The 24,150-nt window shown below is 44.5% G+C and overlaps 2 protein-coding genes across 5 annotated transcripts in view; one reads left to right on the top strand and one right to left on the bottom strand.

Annotated features, from left to right (window-relative positions):
* The window catches only part of PDCD6 (programmed cell death 6), a 214,901-nt gene extending 210,286 nt beyond the window's left edge, over nt 1–4,615 (bottom strand). For both annotated transcript variants that reach the window (XM_069620473.1, XM_069620474.1), the window contains exon 1: nt 4,475–4,615. In XM_069620473.1, the coding sequence (XP_069476574.1) occupies nt 4,475–4,548 (74 nt within the window). In that variant the 5' untranslated portion in view covers nt 4,549–4,615. The remainder of the gene's footprint in view (nt 1–4,474) is intronic.
* An 83-nt stretch (nt 4,616–4,698) lies between these two features.
* The window catches only part of PIGM (phosphatidylinositol glycan anchor biosynthesis class M), a 141,871-nt gene continuing 122,419 nt past the window's right edge, over nt 4,699–24,150 (top strand). The window contains exons 1-2 of one of the 3 annotated variants that reach the window (XM_069620471.1): nt 4,699–4,805; nt 17,131–17,573. In XM_069620471.1, the coding sequence (XP_069476572.1) occupies nt 17,358–17,573 (216 nt within the window). In that variant the 5' untranslated portion in view covers nt 4,699–4,805; nt 17,131–17,357. The other 2 variants (XM_069620470.1, XM_069620472.1) reach the window with 2 other exon arrangements.

Below are 24,150 nucleotides of genomic sequence, written 5' to 3'. Positions count from 1 at the left end.
CACCATGTCCAAACGACTCAAGACAACGAAAAGTGGGGATCTCTGCCATGTTACTTACTGATGATAAAGGGAAAAAGGCGGTGTCAGCAAAATCACCCCTTCAAATCACCTCAGGGGGAACTGAACAACTGGCCACCAGAGAGGACATTCAGGCGTTCATGAATTAAAGCCGAATTCCGCTTCTGCATATCAGAACTCACCACCAAGCTCGAACACACTGACCAAAGAGTGACGGAACAAAGGCTGGGAGAGGTGGAGGACCTGACGAGGGATCAAGCAGCGTCGCTGCTCGAGGTGCAAATAAAGATCCAGGCCCACACAGATAGAAATTAATTTCTGGAATACAAGCAGGAGGATTTGGAGAACAGAGCCTGGAGGAATAAAGTGTGCATCAGGGGGTGCTGGCTACGGTGCCAGACCACAGACTGGCTGAATATGCAAGTGACCTATTTCAATCCCTCCTTCCGAATATTCAAAAATCTCAACTCCTGCTGAATCGCACTTACAGGTTATGTCCTCGAAAAGGCCTGGAGAGGGAGTCTCCCCAGATGTGATCACCTGAGTCCACTTTTTCACAACGAAAGAGGCAATAATGGAGATAGGCCGCTCACAATATGAACTGTTGTTTCAGTGGTCACTTCTGTACATTTTCCAGGATCTAGCGCAGTGACTTTACAGAAACAGAGGGCCCTTAGGCCACTGACGCCATTTCTACAGGACCAAAAGATCCAATATCGCTGGCTGTTTCCAACGGCGGTCCAGTTCTCCTTTAAGGGGGTCTCCCATACGATTGCTCATCTGGAGGACGCAGAAATGTTCCTGAACCCCTCTTTACCGGACAAGGGCGATGCTCCTTGCCTGACTCCCTGAGTGGCTCAGGAGCGCCTCCCCCCAAAACCAAGGAGGATGGCCTGGCCAAGAGTCCAGAAGGGTCGTAACACGAAATGAGTAGGCCCCAGCAACTCCAAGCTTCGGAACATGACGGATCCAGCAAAATCCATGGAAGCAGCGCACAAGATGAGAGCAAGTAAGGGCCCCACTCGGTCAGAGCCCAACTCCGAGGAGGACACCTGAAGTCCCTTGGAGAGCCCTGTCGAAGTTGTGGGGCAGGAGAGTATTTGAGAGTGCATGGTTCTGACTCTGTTCAAGGTTTCTTGTTGCTTGGTTGAGAGAAAGACAGTTGAAGCACATTCACAGGAACGGTTAAGCGGCCAATGGCTAACACCGACTATCTAGACTCCCCCACCCCTCCGCCCACCCCTGTAGCGACACCAGAGATCAACCCTAAATCTTCTGCTCAGCATCTGAACGTTGTCACGTTGAACGTTAAGGGCCTCAACTCGCTGTTGAAGGACCTGAATGGAGCGGAGACTCACCTACTTCCGTGAGACTACTCTCATCTTCGTAACAAGGATTTCCCAAAACAGTTCCTGGCCTTGGACAGCTCCAAAAGGGGAGGGAAAGCGATCTTAGTGGGCAGGGGTATCGCTTTTGAGGAACTGATTCCATTGTGGACCCCCGGGGACGCTATACAGCGGTAAAGGGGAGGCTCCTGGGTCAACTATATTCAATGGTTTATGCGCAGCATGAAGGCCAGGAGCGCTCTCTGTCTGACCTGGAATCCACCTCTCCTGCCATTCTTGGAAAGTCAGGTCGTCATCGGAGGCGATTTTAATGGGGTCCCAGACCCGGATAAAGACAAGTCACACGCGCCTGCTCCCAAAGACTATAAAGTAGCACTGGGAATTCTCCACATGTTCAGAACCCTGGGAGTGGTCGACGCATGGAGGGTACTTCATCCAGGGGAAAGAGACTATTCCTTTTTTTCGCATGCCCACCGCACGTCCTCATACATTGATCTGCTCCTGGTTTCGCCCCAACTCCTATCCTTCACGAATAAGGTAGTCAATCACTGCAATAGTTTCACCGATCATGCTCCTGTGGTGTTGCAGATCAGAGCCTGGAACCCCTCCCCGGCTTGCCGACCACAATGGCGCCTGTATGATCCAATTGTATACGATGTGGCGCTGAGAGATGAGGTTGCGAATGCAGAACTATTTTCAAGAAAACTCCACGGAATGGACCTCCCCAGCCATGACATGGGACACCATGAAGGCGGTGGTCAGAGGGGGTTCTCATAGCACCATATGGTAACTTATCACAGGAGGAAGAGACTGACAAGATCCCTCTTGGAACAAGCGATTCAGTTCATAGAGGATGAATCCAAGAAAAAGGGTTGGTCCCCACGAACCCATGCTGCCCTAAGAGTGGCCCGCAACAAACTAGAGGCCCTGTATGCAGAGCAAACGGTGCAGACCTTATTGGCAGTGAAACAATCCTACTATGCTAAAAGTAACAGAGCAAATCACCTCCTGAAAGGGAAATTAGCGAAAACCAAGAACAGGAAATACATCATATAAAGTTTAATACTGGTGTTAAATCACACTCCACATTTTGTATGGTAAAAGAGCAGAACAAAGGGTAGTTATACTAGGAATAAACTACTTTAACAACTGAGATTATAACTTGTATCTTCGGGTTTCAAAACCAGCAATTTAGTCACAAAGCCACGCCTGCTTCTCCCAAACGTTATGACTACCCACTACCAATCTATTCAGCAAATCCAGCAATTCTTAACATCTGAACTCACATGAACAGTTTCATCCTCTGGGATTAGTTGTACATATGTATGGGAACCAATGTTTGCGTACAGGGATAGAAGTACCTTTGCATTGTCCAATAGATGTGAATACACTGTGTGCTTGTATCTTACACAGCAGGGTTCGAAATTGCTGGGAGCTATTTAACTCCAGCTTCTACTCTAGGAGAGCCAGGTTAAGGTTAGCTGAATACCAACAATTACCAGGAGCTGCTTTTGGCTCACCAGACCAACTGGTACCTTACAAACATGCACATGTGACACTGCCTTTGAGTATTGGCAAATGTAAGTCAAAAATAATTAGGACACATCTAGGGCAAATTCAAATGGATCGTAATGGGCAAAAATGTAGTGTGAATGTCATGAGGAAGTTCGATGTGCAGAGTGCTCTGTTTTGGCTCCTTGTTCCCTAGCGGTAGCTCCTGCCTACTGGATGATGCCTGGCACAGAGGAGCCTGTTTTAGCTCCTGCTCATCAAATCTCAAACCCTGACAGTGTATAAATGCGTGAACCGAACTGATAAACACTTGACACAGAGGTCATAATAGGCAGAAAATATAAAAATTGAAAAACCATAGCATGAACAGGGGACGAAGCCTAGCAATTGGGGCTGGTCTAGTCTCTATGGAAGCAAGACCAAGACTGGTTGAATAAGGATGGCTGTGCCCCTCTGCAGTGGGGCAGACGGGCTAAAAAAACAATGGTTTGGAAGGTTGCATAGAGCACCTCAAGTGGTTTAAGAATAATTCATAGCCCATCCATCACATTTTTTGTTAAGCAATGCAACAGAACTTCCTGAAGAAGCTACTTCCTCATACACTGCACCAAATACAATGACTATGAAGACTTAGACATTAATAATGTAATAATGTCCCTGAACTGAAATGGACAAAAAAATGAAAACGCTCTACAGCGAAAAATGACATTTGATAGAAGAAAAAAAAAAAAAAAAAAAAAAACTAAAAAACACGTGTAGAATAGCTGGCAACATGCTGCAATGTATGTCACACTAAGGTCTGCATATGCACAAGAGGACCAAACACTGGATGAAGTTCGAGTGCTTAGTCAAGTATACATACAGTCCAAAGGCAATCAAACAAAACATTACCACTATATATACATAAAATATGTCCACTTTATATACGATAGCAACTTTGTAAACTCCAGATATGGCAATACATTATTCCCGTTGATAGTGCCTTATTGGCACTAGAATTTTATTGAATCACCAAGAACCACTAACGGGGTGTAGGGGACAGGGTATGTACTCGCGAGTAGCCGACTCGCCCCTTCCTTCATCTTTGTAAGACTAAGAAGTAGGTAATGGGAATTACATATGGGCCTATGCAATTTACTATAGATAGTACGAAACATTCCATCAACCCAGATCGTGTGTTGGCACATCAACGAAACTACTCACTCACTGAGTCACTTGCTAACAAATCACGAGTTGGGGCTAAAACGAAAGTTCACGATATTACCTAAACGAAGCCAGACGTTTGGATCAATTCCACGCACTGTAAGTAAAAGAATGTTTCCACAGCTCGAGGCCCCCTGTTGGCACTTGGCGAGGGAAGCACCCTCTTCTCAGAGTTACGTGAAAAGAAGAGATTTCCTGGACTGAAATTGAATGACATTCCCCCAGTTGTAGGCTATCCTCCACATGACTAACTAAATCCCCCACCAAAGTACACGTTTGCCAATCCACGGGTGCAGCGCTGTCCTTCTCATGCCTGGTGGTCGTCTTCTTCTTTTTCCCTCACCAGTCACCCCCGAACATGTCTGGTCCTGCCAGAACCCAGGGATTCAACTCACCTCTGAAAAACATTCCACAGGAAGCTCTGATCAGGCGCGCCTGGTTGAGGACGATACTGCTGCTGGTAAGCCATAAGGTATCCGTGCGATCACCCTACAATTCCAATTCTGTGTGCGGCTGTGGGTGGGAGTCCGATTCGCCGCCCTGCCAGCGATTCGACGCAGCTCCCGCCCCAAATCCAGCTGTCACTTCCGGGTGCCGCCCAACCTGCACTTCTTACTGCCAGCACACGGCACGGAGCGCTCCTTCCTCTGAGATTCCCTTCCTGAGCAGTATAGACGTCCTACGTGAGAACGTCACGACGACTTAACAGAAATACGTCATGACACCGTAAGGCATTTTAGAGAGTATCGGCAAACTTTAAACAAACACACAATGCTATATATCATGGGGACTTTAAATGTGTGAATGATAATGAAAGCAATGTAATGCCTCCCTTTCCGAAACACTCATCTCGTGTCCTGATTCCAGGCAGCGTCAGGTGAGTGCGTGCGATCCAGCTCTTGTAGCGAATTTTATGTGCATTTCTTTTAGCATCCATTGACTTCTTAGACGTTCTTACCGCTTTGTTATATTGTTAAGAGGAGCCCTTTTGCAACCTCTGGAAATGCACATTGAAGCTGTAATTCGTTGTATTGTGCTTATCACACGTTGAAATTAAATATTGTAAGTAGTAGTACGTGAATTTCCAAACATCTGGTTTTGAAATTACACAGGGCAGCCTGTTGTTGGTATTGTAGACACAGTAGCTGCCCCGAAGCTGATTTATGGTAGGGTTCAGGCTCTGGAAGGTTCGCAGACACAGTAACTGTGCAGCTACTACACAGACCCTGCTCTGGTGTAAGTTAATGTTAAAGGTCATTTGTACCGCGCACTATCACCACCGGAGTGGTCCCCTGGCGCTCTGGCGGCTCTGAAAGAGGGGGGGGATGGTGGGTTAGTGGGTGGAGGCTGGAAAAGTGCAAGATTGCAGTGATGAGCTGTTGGCAGCCTCTGCCCGGTGGTTCCGTCGGCTGGGCCTGGGGTGTATGCGGCCGGTAGTCGTCGTGTGCTGGTGTGCAAGTCTATGTGTTTTTTTGTTTTGTTGTTGCAGTGTAGTGAAGTTCGTGCGGTTTGCTGCGCTAGAGGTTTGTGGTTGTGTTTGGTTTGGAGTTTGAGAGGTGTATGCAGAGAAGGAAATTGTTAATGGTATTTCGTTAGTCATCTCTATCCTGGACTGAACCGGTTGGGCTCGTGTAATCTTACCCGACGGGATGCTTGTACACCCTGAGCCTCAGGAGGTACGTGCCCGATTTTCCATTCGAGGCCGTTTGAGGATCTAGCTGTCCCCTCCGCCCGCTCCCTTAATAAACCTTGTATGCTCCTCCCCCCCTCCACATGACTAGCGCCGCTGCTAGTGTCCATACACCCGGTTGTGTGGTGATTGGTGGTATCTTGTCTGTTCCACAGCCTCGTGGGACCTAGTTGTGGCTGTAAGGGCGGTGGGGGATGGTAAGGGTTGGCTGGAGTAGTTGTATCCGTTTCTCTGGGTCTCGCGGGTGGACCCCTGTGTCCAGCGTCAGCCCTGCTGGTGCCCAGGGTACTTCTGTCGGTTCTAGCGGTTTGTCACTGTCCTTTTTTGATGATTCGTTTGTCTTATTGTTGTTTCGGTTTTAGTCTCCGGTGTTGAAGAGGTAGGTTTTTAGTAATTTTCTGAATTTAAGGTGGTCTTTGGTGTTCCTTATTAATTTTGGGATGTTGTTCCAGGTTTTCGCGGCTAAGTGGTAGAAAGCGGTGCCTCCGAGTTTCTTCTTGATGTAAGGTTTTTGTTCCAGTCGGATTTCGTTGGTTGACCTGAGTGGTCTCGTTGGCTTGTAGATTGTTATTTTTTTTTGTAGGAATTCAGCTCCTTGTCCGCTGATTGCCCTGTGCGTTATGCACATTGTTTTGAAGATGATACGCTGTTTTACTGGGAGCCAGTGTAGTGTTTTTAGGGCCGGGGTGATGTGGTCTCTTCTGGATAGTTTGAGGAGTAGTCTGGCTGCAGTGTTTTGGATCCGTTGTAGCTTCTTCAGTAGGTATTCCGGTATACCGAGGTAGAGGCTGTTTGCATAGTCGATACTTGACATGATGAGGCCGACGATGGTGAGTGTTTTGTGTGTGAAGGAGAGGAAAGGTAGTATTTTCCTTGCCGTGTGGAGGAGGAAGAAGCATTTCTTGACTGTTGCGTTTATTTGCGGTTCTAAGGTTAGGGTGTTGTCCATCAGGACTCCCAGATTTTTTACTACCTTAGATGGTGATGGTATAGATCCCATTTCCGTTGGCCACGGGATGGCGGTTTCCTTCTCTTGGTCTTTGGATATGATCATGATTTCTGTTTTTCCTGGGTTGATTTTCAGGTTGTTGGCATTCATCCAGTTGAAGACTTCTTTTAGACAGTCGGTTAGGTTTGAATGATCGGCTTGGGTGTCTTCGATCTTGTAGATGATTTGAGTGTCGTCTGCATAGTTGTAGCATTTGATGTTGCGTTTCTTGAAGATTCTGATTACAGGGGTTTGGTAGATGTTGAAGTACAATGGAGATAGTGAGGATCCTTGTGGTACTCCACAGTCGTTGACTCGTGGGGTGGATTTGAAGGGTTTGATCCAGACGGTTTCAGTTCTGTCTGCTAGGAATGATTTAGTCCAGCGTAGCGCTGTGTCTGTTATGCCTATGTCTTCTAGTCTTTTGGTTAGGGTGTCATGGCTAACTGTGTCGAAGGCTGCTGAGAGGTCGAGCAGGATAAGGGCAGATGTTGTGTTGGAGTCTGCGTTTGTTTTTAGGTCATCCCAGATGGATAGTAGTGCTGTTTCTGTACCTCTTGTGGGTCTGCAGCCGACTTGAGCTTGGTCTAGCAGGTGGTGTTCTTCAACGTATTCTTGGGTTAGTTTGTATACGTAGGTTTCGAGGAGTTTGGCTGGGTAGGGGATGTTGGAGATTGGTCTGTAGTTGGAGAGGTCATCTACGTCCCCGCTTGTGTTTTTCAGAAGTGGTTTGATGTAAGCCGATTTGAAGAACCTTGGTACTGTCGCTGTTGCCAGTGATAGATTTAGAAGGTTTCTGAAGTATTCTGCTGGTGTTCCTTGTCCGAGGATTGATTTGTAGATGTCCGGGGGGCAGGGATCCATCGGTGAGCCCGCTTTCTTGCTGTGTTTTATTAGCATTGCGAATGCCTCTGCTGATATTTGAGGGTAGTTATTGAGTTTGTGCTGCGGTTCTGATTTGGGTTCGTTTGGTTGTAAGTCGCTGCTGGTTGGTCTCTGTTGGATGGTTTGTCGGATGTCATTGATCTTCTTTTTGAAGTGGTCTGCAAGGTTGTTGCATAGTTTCTCCGAGGGGGTTGGGGTGTTGTCACAGCCTGATGGGTTTCTCATTTCCTTAATGATACGGAACATTTCTTTTTGTGTGTTGGTGGCATTTGTGATTCTGTCATCATAATGCTTTCTCTTTGCCTTTTGAATTTCCTTCTTGTATGCGCGAATGTGCTTCTGGAACATTGTTTTTTTGTCTGGATTGTAATCTTTCCTCCATTCCGTTTCCATCTTTTTGTTTTCCTTTTTCATGGTGCTTAGTAGTGGGGTAAACCATTTTGCCATTGCTCTTTTTTTTGGTGGTGTGAATGGTTTTTCTGGGGCCATCTTGTGACTACATATATAATAATCAGGCCCGTTTCTTGACCTGGGGAAGTGGGCCCCTTCTGGGTGCAATTGCCCCTGTACCTGGAGGGCGACATTTCCCTGGGTGTGGGGCATACCTGCCTACATTTGAAAATCAAAAACACTGAGATTTATGCCCCGCCCTCAGCCACACAAGACTGCACCCCTTTGCACACGGTTCTGCTCACATGCCCCGCCCACATGTCCAAAAGTTAAAATCGGTTGTAGCTGCCATTAGAAACACTTTACTGTTTCTCACTTTTGATGGGGGTCAGGGGGGGGCAGAGTACCCCCTCTGAAAAAAGTGGGTGGACTCAGTCCACCCGCGTGTACTTTCGACTTGAGCCCTGGAAAACTGTCCAAAAAGAACGAATGCTGAAAAAATAAGAAACGCAGAATACTGCTTTCCAGTGTCATTTATGACAGCGGATTGAAAGCAGTATAACCGTGTTTATTTTGCTTACATTTTCATTCTTTTTGGCCAGTTTAGTTGCCTTTCAATTTAGGGCCACGTTTATTTTGCTACAGTCTGCGTTCTTTTTGGTCCCGCCCACATCTCCACCCGATTTGGCTACCGGCAGCAGTATTTTACAGCCAATTTGATGGAGGTTGTGAAGGGGCCTGGAAACTGCAGCGAAAACCCAGAGACTCAAGGGTCTTCCCCTGAGACCCAGAGAAGAGTCTAAAAACCCAGAGTCTCGGGAAAACCCGGATGTTAGTCAGGTATGGTGTGGGGCGTGATTGCCGTGGGGAGAGTAGCCGCAGCACAGTAGCAGCCGCTGCTGACTGGCAGTCACCTAGTACTTGCGTAATGTTACGGAAGTCAGAGGCTCTCTGAACTTTCGTGCCACTTGGAGTTGACGGAGGAAAAAGACAGCTGCCTTTCCCTGCTTCCCGCCCTGACATTCCAATTGCTTTCTGCCAGTACGCAAAGAAAGAAAACTGCATTGCCCCCACGACTGCTTGTGTGCAGAACTACTCAGAAAGAAGGTAGGTACAGCCTGATGCTTCTGTTGACATCTTAGAAAATGTTCATTTAAACTGTGTACATAGCGTTCGGCTGGTGCTCAAGTAGTTTGCATAGTTCAGAGTGCGTTCTGGACAAGAACGTGTAAATGGGAACATTTTGTTTTACACTTTCCTAGCCCAGGCACCTGCCTCGATTGGATCGAATGCTTGTATTGGAATCGCTTTGCTGTGTTCCTCCTTCCCCTTTAGAATGTCTCCCGCACCTGAAAGGGTAAATGACAGAATGTAGCTTCACTCTGTTCTGTCCCAAAGAAAGTCTAAACGGCAGAAGCATTTCTCATTTGGAGATGAAAGCGTATATTTGAAGTTGCTGCTGTTCTGGGTACTTTCAGCCGCAACCTTTCTTCTTTGTTGGTTTTAATTGGACAGGTTTGAAACTGTTTTCTGCAGTTTGGAGAACTTCATTTGTTTAGAGTTAGGATTCCGGGCAGGAAGACATGGAACTAATTACACTTCTTTTCATGGTTCCATTGAAGTTTTATCCCCATGCAAATTGTTCTTCGTCCTGGCGCGGGTCATTTGTCGTACTGAGTTGGCTGCAGTGGTGCAGCTAGGATTTCTCGACAGGGTGTACCTGTGCTGTGTACTGGTGAGCCTATGGTAAAGTTCCCTATAAACCAAGGGGGATATATTTGATGAGACGTTTTGTGTGCTTTTGCTCGGTCCCGCGGACAAGATCCGAGTTTGAGCTTTGGTGGTATATCTTTATTTCATTGTTTAGAACAGCAAAATGGTACTCGTTTAATCAGCAGGGCAAGGATGATGGGCAGAAAGGTTCTGGCCAGAATTTGAAAACGCAGGCAGTGCAAGAATCTCTGGAGGTCTACATGGACAGTAATCTGCATACAAAATAACTCCGAAGTGTGAATATTTGACCGCTAGTAATGCAGTGAGACCAATGACCACTTTTTGTCACATGCTTTTTTTCACACTCTTGTTTCTTTAAAATAGGCAGAAGAATGCTGTAATCCAATTTTACAGGGAGCTGCCATTTGTATGCGTTTCATTTTGCATTCCTGTAAAGGTTATATAAACAAGGCCTGCAAGTACCAGAGTGCAATCTGATATGAGGCTTATTATTTCAGTCCAGAAATTGGACTACTTGAGATCCTGTCCTGGGGTTGAATTACTTTGAAAAGTTCTACACAGGCCCCTGAAGGCCATGTGCGGTGGACGGATGTAGTGAATGGGTTCCACTTCTATTTAAAAGGGTTTCTGCCATTTAATAAGTGACCAAATGTAAGGTGTCCTTCACAAGATTATGTCCAGCGGGTGTAAGCCTCAAATAAGGACGGCCATGCAGACAGAGTGAAAGAGATTTAAAACAAGATGGTCAAGGAAAAGGTGAGGAAAGTGAGATTTAAGAAAGGGGGAACAAAAGAGAGGAAAATATAGGCCCTATAGGGGAAGTAAAATGGGTGCATAGTAATGGTTCTCTGTATGTTTTGAGTGTATCTAGTCCAAATCTGGTGTAGAGGCCTCAGTTATGTAGGAGGAGTAGGAAGGGAAGAGGGTTAGTAAAGTCGGTCCGTTCGTTGTGGTCTCTCTGTGGAGGCTCTTTGTATGCCGCTTGACGGTATATAGCCAGGTTCTTCTTTGCGGTTCTTTGTCCCCTCTCGTCGCCTCTCTAGTTGTTGGTCTGCAGTGTTGTTGTTGCTGGTGTCCCTTCTAGGTTGTTATTGTCTACTGAATAGCCAGGTTTTGAGCAGTTTCCTGAAGGTGATGTGGTCTTCTGTGGATCTAATTACTTTGGGCATGTTGTTCAAGGTGTTAGCAATTAGATGTGAGAACGCTGTTCTGACGAATTTCCTTTTTTCGTGGTGTTTTGCCTCTATTTGTAGGTCGTTGCTGGATCTTAGTTCCCTTCCTGGGCGATACTCGCTAATCTTGTCTTGGAGGAATTCCGCTCATTGTCTGTGCAATGCTTTGTGGGCGATGCTTTGTGGGCGATGCAGAGTTCTTTGAATTTGATGCGCTTTTTTTACTGGTAACCAGCGTAGGTTTTTCGGTGCTGGAGTGATCTGGTCTCTTCTGTTTAGTTTTAGTAGGATGCTGGCTGCTGTATTTTACACCCTTTGGGGTTTCTTGATGAGTCTTTCTGGCATTCCTAGGTAGAGGCTGTTTGCGTAGGTAATTCTTGTGAGTATCAAGGATATGATTGTGAGGGTTCTGTGGGAGAAGGAGCGGTAGTCAGTAATCCTCTGAGTAGTTGTAGGAGGAAAAAGCATTTTTTGGCGATTGTGTTGACTTGTGGTTCCTGTGATAGTCTGTTGTCCATGAGTATTCCTAGGTTGTTTACTACATTGGTAGTCTCTGGTTGCGTTCACATGCCGATCGGCCAGTCCAATTGTGGGGTCCCTCCGTCAAACCCTGAGGGTGAGAGCATTATTTCTGTTTTTGCTGGGTTCAGTTTGAGGTTGTTTGTGTCTGTAAGGCAGTTCTTGAGGGTTGCTATTTTGTTCCTGTGTTCTGTTTGTTTTCACAATCAGTTGTGTCGTCTACGTAGTTGTTGGTGGTAAATCCGTAGGATCGAATTATTTTCATCAGTGGGCACATGTAGAGGGGAGAGGCTGGAACCCTGTGGGACTCCACCTCAAACACCAAAAATATATCCTGCGAACGGTGGTAGGTAGGTTCTTTCGGTTCGGTTTGTTAGTAATAAGGTAATCCACTTTAGTGCAGATTCCTGCCTGCCACATTTATTAGTGTTGCGTGGCTGATTTAGTCAAAAGAAGCTGAAATGTCCAATAGAAGGAGGGCAGATTGGGTGTCGTCTGCGTTTATTTTTAGGTTGTCCCATATCAATAGAAGTGCTGATTCTGCTCCTCTCGTCGGTCTGAAGCCAACTTGTGATTGGTCGAGTATTCAGTTTGTTTCGACGTGTTTAAGATGGATTGTGTAGACGTGGTTCTCCACGATCTTCGCTGGGTAAGGCAAGTTGGCTATCGGTCTTTAGTTGCTTGAGTCTTCTGCGCTTGCTGACCTTTTTTATATCAGTGGCTTGATGTATGCTGATTTGAACGATGACGGTACTATTCCTCTTTTGAGCGATAGATTCATTAGGTTCCGGAAGCGTGTCGCTGGGGTTCTGTGGTTGATTTTTGTCACAGTGTTTGTGTAGGGGTGATGGAATTTTTGCAGGTAGAGTTTTTTTTAATCTCTGATTTTGAAAAGTTCTTTCTGTGAATTGTTTGCCGAATCTATTCTTGTGGCATAGTAGATTTATTTTATTTATTTTTATTTTATATTTTTTTGCTTTGAGGACTGCTGCTTTTGTACAGTTTGAGTTGTCTTTGGTATTTTATTTTGTCTTGTCTGGTGTATTGTTCTCTCCATTTTGTTTCCATTTTGCAGTTTTTTATTGGAGTTTTTTCTGTTCTTCTGTGAACCATTTTGCTGCCAGTTGTTTGGGTGTTTCTTTGAATGTTTTAGCTTGTGCTAATTGGTCAAGGTCCTTAGTGATCCAATTGTTGAGTGTGTCTTCTGTTGCATCTATGTTTGTATCAGTGGGATCTCTTTCACCTAGGTTGTCGTGGTGGGTTGATAGCATGGCGGCCTTGTCCGCTAGTTTTGTTGCAAAGTTGGGGTTGTAAGAAGATGGTCTGTAGATCAGGAGGAATACTATGTTGAATTGGTCGTTGAGTTCTATCTTGATTAGGAGGGATTCATAGTCTTCCGCATTGGTTGTGATGATTCGATATGCTCGGACGTGTTTTTTGTGTATAATTGTGATTCCGCCTCCTTTTCGGTTTTCTCTGTTGGTGTCTATTAATTTATAATTGTCAGGTATTGCTTTTTTCGCGATGGCTTTATAGTTGTCTGATAGACAGTTTTCTGTAAGGAAGAGCACGTCTGTGCCTCATTCGCTTAGGTCATTGATTTCTGTTGAGTGTTTTGCTATGGATTTAATGTTGAAGAGGCTGTAGTGTAGTTTGCTTGATTTCCCCCTTTCGTGTTGTTGTTAGTATTGTTTGTTCTGACCGGTGTGGTGTTGGTTGGTTTTCCATTCCAGGTGGGGTTTTCCCGGTTCCGTCTATTGGGTGGGGTGGTTCTTTGTTGGTTAGTCTCTTTGTCGAGTAGACCGAGTTTTATGGCGGGGTTGGTTTGTTCCGGGTGGTAAATAGGGTAACTACCCCTCTGTTGTTCTAGTCTTGGTGGTATAGGGGGTGTATAGAGGGATAGATTCCAACTTATTCCTTGTTCTGGTTGGGGTATTGTCCATGGTGGAGACCGGGTTGGATGGTTTATTAGTTGTCGTGTTCCGTTTTGTGTCCTTGTTGGGTCTCTATTTGTTAAACGTGTTGGCTGTCGGTTCTTTGTTGCTGTGCTGTTTTTGTTTACCACGTTGTCGTATGTGGACAGGTAGCGAGCATTGTAGCCTGTCTTTGCTCTGTTATTTGTATGTCTCCTTTGGCCATCTCAGATGTTTGTCAGGTTTTTTGGGGTTGTGGGATCATGCTGGTCGGTGCCTACCTGAGTGGTTTGGGATTTCCTATTTCTGTTGGCTTTTCTGGCTTGTTGTGGCGAGGCTTGATGTGTGGGTTGTGTTCTTTAGTGGGCGTCCTATTTCGATTGGTGTTTTCCCTGGTCTTTTGGGTTTAGTCTTTTGCTGTGTGGTTTGTTAATGCTTGTATTTGGTAGGTTGTGGGTAGTTGAGACCTCGGATGTTGGCACTTGTGCTTCCGTCTGTTTATTGCTTCTTTCTTTTTTGGATACGATGTGTTTCTCTTTTATTGTTTTTATCCTGGAGGTACTTTTGGTTATAGTTGTTGATTATGCGCAATGCAAACATGAATACTGTGTGAAGGAGTGCATGTGAATACTGGCATATATATGTGCAGTCATGTTGGGGAGAATTCTCATTTCTGTGCTAATTCCCTTCAACCTTAGAGACCCCCAGCTCTTTTGCTGGACTGTAGGACTTTTTGATTTTAACCCTGGAGTGAGTGAGACCTTTTTCCCACTCACTCATGTGTTTTGACCTAAATTGGAGTATGTGTTTTGGGAGTCTGGCAATCTCCATCTACTTTCTGTATGGTGACACAAAGCACCTTCAGTGCAGTGTCACTGAGAAATCCTTTAGATTTCTCATAAGGTTTAAAATACCTTTTTCTTGGGTTAACTACTGTCCCAAGAATAGTAAAGTGAAATTGAATTTACTTACCTTTTTCTCTTTGTGGGTCCAGCACACCATTTTATGTGGAGTGCTGCGGTGTTACCTAGTTGCCCCTTATCCTACATTATCATATAACATTTTTGTTACCCTCCCTACTTTAAATGGCTGGTGGCAGTGGTTTAATGTTTCCTACCAATGTGCTTTTCTACCACAAGCTGAACCCTCAGCTGCAGTATAGCACCCATGGGTGACCATTTTATCAAAATGGCCCCTGTCTTTTTTTCCCCATTTTCTGTTTGTTAGGTCTTTCTTGGGTTTTACTCTATGCGTCGAAACAGATTGGAGCCCTTTGTTTGTCTTGCCTTTGGCGGGCTTCAGCCCTGAAGCCCACCTCTGCCTCCAGTGTGTCTGGAAGAACAGGATGTAAGGGAGGGTCCCAAAACGGTATACACGCATTTCACCGCGGTATTTTTCATCGCGTGTTTTTTCATCGCCGTTTTTATTTCGAAAAAAGGGGGGGGTGGTTTGGGGGAGCTATCCCCCCCCAAAAAAAAAGATAAACGGCGATGAAAAAACCTGCGATGAAAAATACCGCGGCGAAATAACGTAGAACCCCCAAAACTCCCCTGTCTCTAGGAATGCCTGAATGCAACCAGTCCTGAGTGGCTGGCTGGCTGTCCTTTCCGGACAGCCACCCTGCTGTGTGATTGACAGCATAGGCTGTGCATGAATGGGAGAAACCTGCTTAAAAGGTGAGGGTTTTGGGACTAGAGGCAGAGTTGACCACTGGGAGAAACACCCGATGAAGAAACCGTGAACAAAGCTTGCTGCATCCTTCTGGACCTTGAATTACCCGGCGAAGCCCTGCTGCTGTGCTGAAACTCCTTTTTCAGTTTGACAGAGAAGCTCCGGAATGGATGACTTCTCCCCTTGGGTTAGTGGGACTAACAAACCCAGAGACAAACTCCACTGGACCATCTTCCCTGTCTGGCTGTACTTCTTCATTGCGGCAAGAACCGAGTGCCAGAGATCGAGTAATCTGTAGTCGAGTGAAACGTCTGCAGGACGACCAGAGCTCGAGTCCCCTCACCACAGTACAGGACCCAAGGAGTGAAGGAAGCCAACTGGTATCCGAGATACGTGACGGTGCTGTTTACTAAGCGCTGAAACCGCGAAGTGCTGCGAAGAACACGGGATCTGCATCGCTGTAGCAGGACAGAAGCCAGCTGGACCACTCTTCTTCAAACCAGACGCACTGTTTAGACTTAGGGTACTTACCGCACTGTCTTGTAGCTGTGCTTCTCTCAGTTGGGAATTGCAGTGGCTTACTTTTAGAGTTGATTCAAACTCTGTTTTCACAGGCTTAACAGTGGACCTGTGGAGGAGCGCCGGCGGGTGAAGCCGGACCCCTACAAAGGCCCACTCGCAAGGATGCTTGAAGCACATGAATCAACTACATGTGATTCATGTGCTCTGTACACCGATCCCATTGATTCACGTATTCCCCGATGTCGCCACTGTGCATATTGTCACTGATACCTCTGTAATTGTTCCAAAAGGATATCCATCCTTGCCTCATGTTACAGAAACTGGCCAGTTCATCTTAATTGCAGAGCTCCCGTCTCAGAACGGAGATCTAAATGGTTAACAGATGACGACAAAAATCAAATCGAGTGAGATAAAGTTGCACAGCGAAACCAACACTGGAGATTGTGGCGCTTCCCAATTGGGAGAACCCCACCTTCATCAGATAACCACCCAAGTATGGGGAAATCTGAGGACCTCATGTGGCCACAATGCGACACCAGCGAGCTTGTGCAGTACCGAAAAGGATCCCTAGATAACTGGTGAACGAAAAAGGGAGCCTCCCCCACCCTCCCTTAACACTTACGGAAAACCCTGTGAAGCAGGGTCCCGCAACACAGACGTGAACCATGGCCTTGCCCAGACGCTGAACTCTGTACGTGGCAAACTCACACAAAGAAAATTGGCAGGGTTTAGCTCCCTTTTTATAACCTTTCGTTGCACATACAGGCCGAGGGTGGGAATACATGGCCAGATTGGTCAAGCATAGTTGTCCAATCCCCACAAGGACAGGAGAGTGAACAGGAAGGGGAGCAGGGAGTGTTCAGATGAGGTCAGAGGTGGAGGACGACCATGACACCAGCAGGAGGAATGAGGGAGCAATGGCCTGTGGAGACTTGTGAAGCAATTGAGGTATTGGCATAGAGGTGGAAGTGGTTCTGCAGTGCGAGTGTGTGTGTGTTTGCTTGACGAGTGAGTAGAGGTTAGTGTAAGGAGTGAATTGAATGTGAGGTGAATGGTACAGAGTGAAAGGAGGGTTTTTGAGTAGTTGAGAGGAGTCGTAGTGTTAGAGGCGGAGGAGTAGTGGAGTGGGATGAAAAGTGACATCAAAGGGTGGAAGCAAGATCAGGAGGAGTGAAACCTACAGGGGCTTTAGAAAAGGGAGGGGTTACTGGGGAGTGGTGGTTGGAGTAGAAAGTAGAGGCAAGAGTGAATGTGTAAGCATAGCCCGACTCGCACCAGTGTAAGGCACTTTTCTAGAACTCCAATTGGTTCTGTCTTGCAAAGGTTACTAGTAGATTTTGGATCTTGCACATTGAAGTAGCCTCTTGCTCTACGTTGCAGTTTGTGAAAAAGGTCACATCAGTTCAGTGGTCGATTACCATATGAAACAAACCATTATTCGAAATTTGCTTTTGTTTTGAGGTGTCACTAAAGAAAATGTGAGACTTTTACATGTGAAATGTTAACTTTGATTTAAGCTACACCATAATTTTCAATTTTTAATAAATTTTTTTGTTCTTATTTACAGGTGTTTTCTGTTGGTTGACGGGAAGGAAGCAGAAGGAAAAAAAGAACGTGCTTGTGATCAATCATTAATCAAATGGAAATTGAAACTCACTGCAGATTAAATTCCCTTCAAATACACACGGACTATGATCATCTATTTAAAAAAACAAGGATTGTGCTATTCACCTTTATTTGCACATTCAAGTAGTTTTCATTCCCACACACTAGGCACATTTTTTTATTGATGAGATGGGGAAAAATAGAGCACCTAAGATGGCCTCTTCGTTGAATTTTCAGGAGCGTTTTCTGGTTGCAATGCAAAGGACGCCTGTCTTGTTCGGTATAGCCTTCCTGATTAGACTGATACTAGTTTTTTACGGAGCATTTCAGGATCGGACTATGCTGGTGAAATACACGGACATTGACTATCATGTTTTTACTGATGCGGCCAGATTTGTCACAAAGGTATTTTCTATCACTCCTATATTTATGTATGTTGTTTGGATTGTAAATTTGGTCATATGCTACAGTAGCAAACCAGAGACTCATTTCAACAGGACTACTTTATGTAGGTTGGGGGAGCGCGCAAGTGTAGTTTGTATTAACATTTATGTTTGGTCTTAGCACTGGAATTGAAATAGTATGCTCTGGTAACATTAAAACTTGATTGGCTAGTACATGTTTGGGAATTTCAAGTTCCAAACAAACAGATTACATTAAGATAACGTATTTTTTGTCTAGTGATCGCTTTAGGTGATAGACACCTGGAGTAAAAGACTCCCACTTCATTGGTTACATATTCCAGGTAGCATTTGTATCTTGTTCTCACACACTTTCACAGACTGTCCACTTATTATGTGGCTAACCATTGTATTATGCATTGTGCCTTGCTCAGCCCAACAAAAGCATTTTGTTGTGTGACGAATCCCAGGATGTCGTTACTGCTTCCGTAGCGGGAACCCATTCCCGTAAGGCCAGGGAGGTGAGGCCGCTACCCGATTGTCCCCCTGTGGGTGGTACTCAGCGAGTGGATCTCATGGGAGGGGGAAGCCCCTATGGAACCAGTGGCAACTATTATGGGAGAACACCTACAGCTCTCCTTCACATCTACTCTCTCAACCCCTACCTTCCTATCCCACGTGCTTCTGTAAAACTAATGAAGTAGTGGAAACAGACAAGCAACAATAGGGAAGATATACTGCTAACAACCACTGGGACGAGGAAGAAGTGCAGAGGCATAGAGAGCACTAAGGTAAAACACAGTAAACGGTCTAGTGGTTACCAACTTCATATCGGTGCAACAGTAGTTGAAATAAAGTAGGTAAACCAGGTAGTGTTAGCAAACCCTCCCTCAAGGAGCAGGGAAGCTGGGCTTTGCTGAGAAGAGGCATTGGACCAGTGCGCCCACCAGACAGATGGGGTACCTTTGTCAGCCGGCAAAGGAAGGAGAGCTGCAGAAAGCTGTCAAACTCTTCATTGGCGGAACCAGTATCCAGCCCACTCTTGAGTATGCTAAGTGAAGGAAAGAGGCAGAGCAAGAAGGTGGTCACGGTCCAGCTAGTCCAGTGTGCAGGGACAGCGTGGTGAGCAGCAAGGAAGACGCTCCTGGCATCCTTGAAGGTCGACACCCGTGGAGAAATGGTCCCATGCTGACAGGCACGTCGGAGACGCGAACGCCCGAAGACAAAAGAAGGAAGCAGGGGAAGCCCTACCGCAGGCGGCAGGAACACGGAACATCCCAAAACCATTGCGGACCACGAAATAAAGTACACTGATGGATAAGGAGGCGCTGGGTGCCCTGTAGAGGGTCGGGGACATTTAGAGAAGGCAAGTAAGCCTAAAAAGTTACATGAATGGTTCTGGGACCCTGTTGGAAGTCAAAAGACATTCAGAAAGCCTAATCAAGCGAATAACACTGGGCAGAACAGAGAACCAAGTTTAGCGGGATACTGGCAGATACCTGCAGTGCGAGTCTGGGACCTGCACCCATATAAAGAGAACTGAGAGTGTGATCTACAATAATTGCAGTACTTGGCAAGCGAGTAAACCAAGTCTGTATGTGACACCTGGTGGGAGGAAACCAGATATGCCAACCAAGGTCAGGACCCACCACATCTTAGGAGTGCACCCAAGCTATTCTTCATTATAGTACTTGGTAGGTAGGAGGAAACCAGGTCTTCCAACCAAGGTCCGGACCCACCACAGTTTGGAAACTCATCCAAAATCCTCTTCTTTGCAACTGTGCCTGGTGAAAAGGAACCAGGTCTGCCAATCTGGGTTGCGGGACCCAGAAACAAGTGAAGGAGCCTGAGAAGTGCCAACTGGGGGACAGAGTTATCCCCCACAATTGTTGAACTGTATTTCAAATCTGAAAAGGGTTGCAGTAGGGATCCCCCCACCCCCGCTCCTCCGCAAGCAGTTTATGAACTTTACGAGAAGCCTGAATAAGGTCGGGGAAGGGAGATATTTCCCAACACTTGAGGAACTGAAGATTCCAGAACTGTCTTTTGTCCAGGGGACAAGAGTCTCACCCCCATTGGGCTAAAAAGGCCTTATTTTCATTTAGTTTAAACTTGGAGTGTGAGGGACAGAGTTAGTATTCTGACATTGGATATTGGGATTTTTGCTTTGTACATTCTGACACTAGTTATTTTGGGTGAGGCAGGGAACCCCTTTTCAGAGTTAGGGCAAGATAGGGTTTTCTTTTCATTTTCATATATGAATACAAGTTTCTAATAATCACCTTGACCCCTCTGTGTCAGCGTCTTACTACTTCACCCTTACAATTGCTGTCTACATTTCATGTGGTAGTGGGGGAATGGAGCTTGTGATAATTATTTAGGATTATACTTTCAGTAATCATCCTTTCTTTTTGTAATCATTGTATCATGTAGCTTTTCGTTGCCATAAAGTTTTCATCATAAAACAAAACGTTTGTAATTGGCAACATTTTCCTGATTCATTTTCCATATACTATTTGTAAGGTGTAGCTAGGATTTTCTGTTTTCAGTGATGTTTTTCGGATTTTGGTGGTGGTGTTCCAAGGTTTTCAAAAACATTTCAAAATCTGTTATAAGTATTGAGCCATAGCTGCCCTCCAACAAATCCCAGACAATATTTTTCCAGTGTACACAAAATATTCTACATTATAATTCTTTTGAAGCAAAACAGCCACAAGTTATGCTGATGCAGTCCTTGCCATCTCTTTGCATTCTGGGACTTTTAGTCCTGAATTTTTAACAGAAGAGGAAAACTACACATTAAAATACAAAGAATCAAATAAGGACTTGATGGGCTCTAGTTGCCTGACATGGCGCAAGGTAAGAGCCTGAATACATTTTGCAATGAATCCTAACACATACACTACCCAATGATAATAGAAATCATGTTGTTCAAGAGAGGAAGGGGAAGGTGCATGAGGAACAGAGGCAGGTTTATCTGGATATTCATTTTCAAAGCTGCATGCAGGACAAAAAGACCAGAGCAACCAAAACCGCTTGTGGGCAACTAATCTTCTGATCACAGAGATTACAATGGTAAAACATAAAGTTAGCATATTTACTAAGCGGATGGCTAAATACATTCTGGAACCATACAAAGTTGGATATTTAATTTGATGGGCATTAAGGATTCCAAATCGGACATAACCCTGCTAATCTTTAACTGAACTGTAAAATCAAATTGTGCTGAAAACGTTGCATTAGGGGAATAGAAAGTGACTTTTCGCTGGCTCATTTCCCCAAATGAACTTGCTGGAGTATTGTTTGATGGAGGAACTTTGGAATACAAGGCACCATTTGCTATAATAGTCCATTCAGATTTTCTCTGTCAAGTCGCTAAATTGTACCTTTGAAAATCCAATTATTAAATCTATATTGCGAAATGCATGGCCCATACAATAAATATTTATTTAAGGGGAACATGTAATTTGGCTTATTTCAGTTTAGAATAGATCATATTAGCGCAAACATGTCTGAAAATGCCCACTAGATGGCATTGCTGACCTTGCTTTTAATTTACACTTGAATGCAGGAATACATGTGAAGCAAGGTCGGTGCTACCATTTAGTGGACATTTTCGGATCATCTCCTAAAAAGGAAAACTTATTTTCATGGGGCAGAAATTGAATTTTACTGGCATCCAGAACACCTAGTTATAGTATATGTACAAGAAACTTTGAAGAGAGCTTTTTAGTACCATCTTTGGTGAGGGGTTCAGAGAAGCCAACCTAAAGGTTCAACCAGTAGCCCACTAATGTTTTTGACGAAACCTTCAATGGTAGAGTGGCTGAGCAGTTAGGCTTATACTCTGGGGGAGGTAGGCTTGGTATGGTACAGTTACAAGTAAAGTCTTTTAAGGAACAGAGGTCCAGATGAAAACATAATATTTATTTACAGGGGCAAGCAGCACAATCCAGACTCTGATGGGAATAAAGTCAACATAAAACATATATACACCACAGTCTGGGAACATGAAAATGGGTTACCTACCAATTAAGATTAAAACACAGTTTTGTAATGTAATGTACACTGTAGGTCGGTGAAGTAGGGAAAGTAGGACAAAAGCTTAACAGTATAAAGAACTTTAGGCAGGTTAGAAATACCTTTGGGGCCATCCTGCTACCTCACATTCTGTGTGGATCTGGACCAGGCTGCGCCAAAACCCAGTTTCGGCCACTTGACACACGTACAGCTGACTGTCATTCCAGAGCAGGATTGCTATGAAAGTGCATGCCCTTATTTGGCAATTTCAAAAAGAACGGGAATTGAGTTTATAGTACTCAAAAAGACATTATTGCAGAATTAAAAAAACAAATGCACAGCTGCGCACCGGGCATAAAATAAAAGGTTCTGCCACCATCCTATTCAGCATACATCACAAAAGTAGCTCTCATGTTACTTCAAGAAAAATAAAAGCGACAAAAATTGTGCACTCCATTGAATGTGGCTTGTGCTACACTGTAAAGCTAAGGAGAAAAACAAAGGGCGACACATTCCCTGTACTGATGGTTATAGGGACTGACCAGTCTACCCCAAACAGAATGAAATAAGCTGGTGAGTACAGCAAAGGTCTTACTTGCACAAAAAATGTGTCCCGATCCAGACAGGAAACATATATGTTGGGGGACTGCATTAACGTTGATGAAGGAAAGTTGCAAAAAGAAACACTAACCAACCCAGCAAACTTAGCCCATACGTTCTATCACAAATTCTGTTGTAAAAAAAGATGTAATTGTTGCCTAGAGGTCAATATAAGCAATACCTCTTGCCACATCTCTTAAAAAAGAACTTCTTTGACAGCTCTATGGAACATACATAGGGCCACTTTCACACAAAGGCATAAATTAGTTTTCAGAAATTGATTAGCAGTTTGCTAATTACAATGTTCTTGATTAGCAAAGAAACCAATTTGATTAGCAATGTTGTACTAATATTTTTAATGTCATCAGAAGTTATTTGTATCAAAGACATAAAATGAGCAACAATACAGCATTTTTGTGTACCACTGAAGTAAGACATTAGTGAGATGAGTCAGGCTTTGCAAATTGTTTAACATTCTGCTAGACCTGCAGGTTGAGTAGCTTAGTTTACCTACTCGACCTAAGAGAAATGCACTTGACCCATGGCAACGGATGAAATCAAATGTAAATGTTTAATGGTGCATGTCACCACAATTCCACTTGATTCGGCACATTGCTGACACCCAGAGGCCAGCCATGCACAGTGAAACTTGTATTTGACATTTAATGCAAAGTAATGTTATGTCAATGTTTCAAACATCCCCTGCAAATGGTACTTGTCCTACATAAAATCTACTTGACTACGTGTGGGCAAGTAGGCTTTGCAAGCCCTGGGCGAGTGTCTGTAAAATGTTAAAGGTTAGCTGCATGAATGGTGACGCATAAATAGATATGATCAAAAAGAGTCTGAAAACAGTTTGTCCAGCTCTCTCCTGCAGTTGTAAATGTATAAGGCAATCATAATCATAGAGCAAAGCAAGCTCTGGAGGCTAAAAGCAGTGTATGGCATTGCAGTAGATCTATAGATGTACAGACTGAATGGAATTATTGATCATTACTTTGAGTTATCGTCTAGTTATCTTTGTGTATTCATTACGTAAGAGGAAAGAAAGTAAGACTAAGCAGAGTGGATGGAGTAACGGGCAGTGAACTAGGTAAACTAGGATATTGTAGTTTGCGTCCATCTCACTTTCAGGGTAGCTGGTATAAAGCAACAGAGTGTGATAAGATAGAATGGGTTGATCACAAGTTTCACACATGTATGCAAACAGCAGGTCACAGAACTAGGTTTGCCATGAAAAGCATTTGGCCGTTTGATCATGTGAATTTTAAGTGTTCACTCGTCAATATTATGCATCTTCCCCAACAAAATGAAATATAGTTGACACTGACATTTAGATGCACTAAGCTAAATTTACTGTAAAACATGGAGACAATGCAGTGTTTTATGGTCGCAATACTGTAAGTATACAATATCTAACAACATTAATATTTAGGAATGGAATTGCATGACTGTCTTTTAAAAAAAAAAGTTAACACATACGGGTAAGACAGGATATAGTTTACTAAATAAAAGTATTATCTCAATGACTTCTGCTTTGCAATTATTTGAAAATGGAAAACAAATTCTTGCCTAGCACTCCTACACATCTTTGGCACTTAAGAGTGGATGAGATGATTACTGCTGCACTCTCCCTCCATTAGCCCTATTGAATTTACAGTGAACAGAAAAAAGAGGGGGGGGGGCTGATGCTAAGAGAGGACTGCAGGGTGAGGTGTGATTTCATTGAACGGAGTAACTTAAATAACCAGCTTTGCTACACAATTTTCAATTTAATTGGCAAACGTACAGAATTGCATAGCAAATTACTATGCAGCACTGCTTATTTTATACCGTGCACACAACCAGGTCCCTGATAATTTTTAACTATCTTTACACACCGCAACATTTCATGAGCAGGGTGTCTCACATCCTCCGCTCCTCCATCAACCTGCCAGATGTTGGCTAACTCTTTATTAAAT

Source organism: Ambystoma mexicanum, chromosome 5q (assembly GCF_040938575.1).
Source record: "Ambystoma mexicanum isolate Mex_15411 chromosome 5q, UKY_AmexF1_1, whole genome shotgun sequence".
Lineage (NCBI taxonomy): Eukaryota > Metazoa > Chordata > Amphibia > Caudata > Ambystomatidae > Ambystoma > Ambystoma mexicanum.
Note: the sequence above shows the minus strand (reverse complement) of the source record. Positions and strands in the feature narration are given on the sequence as shown.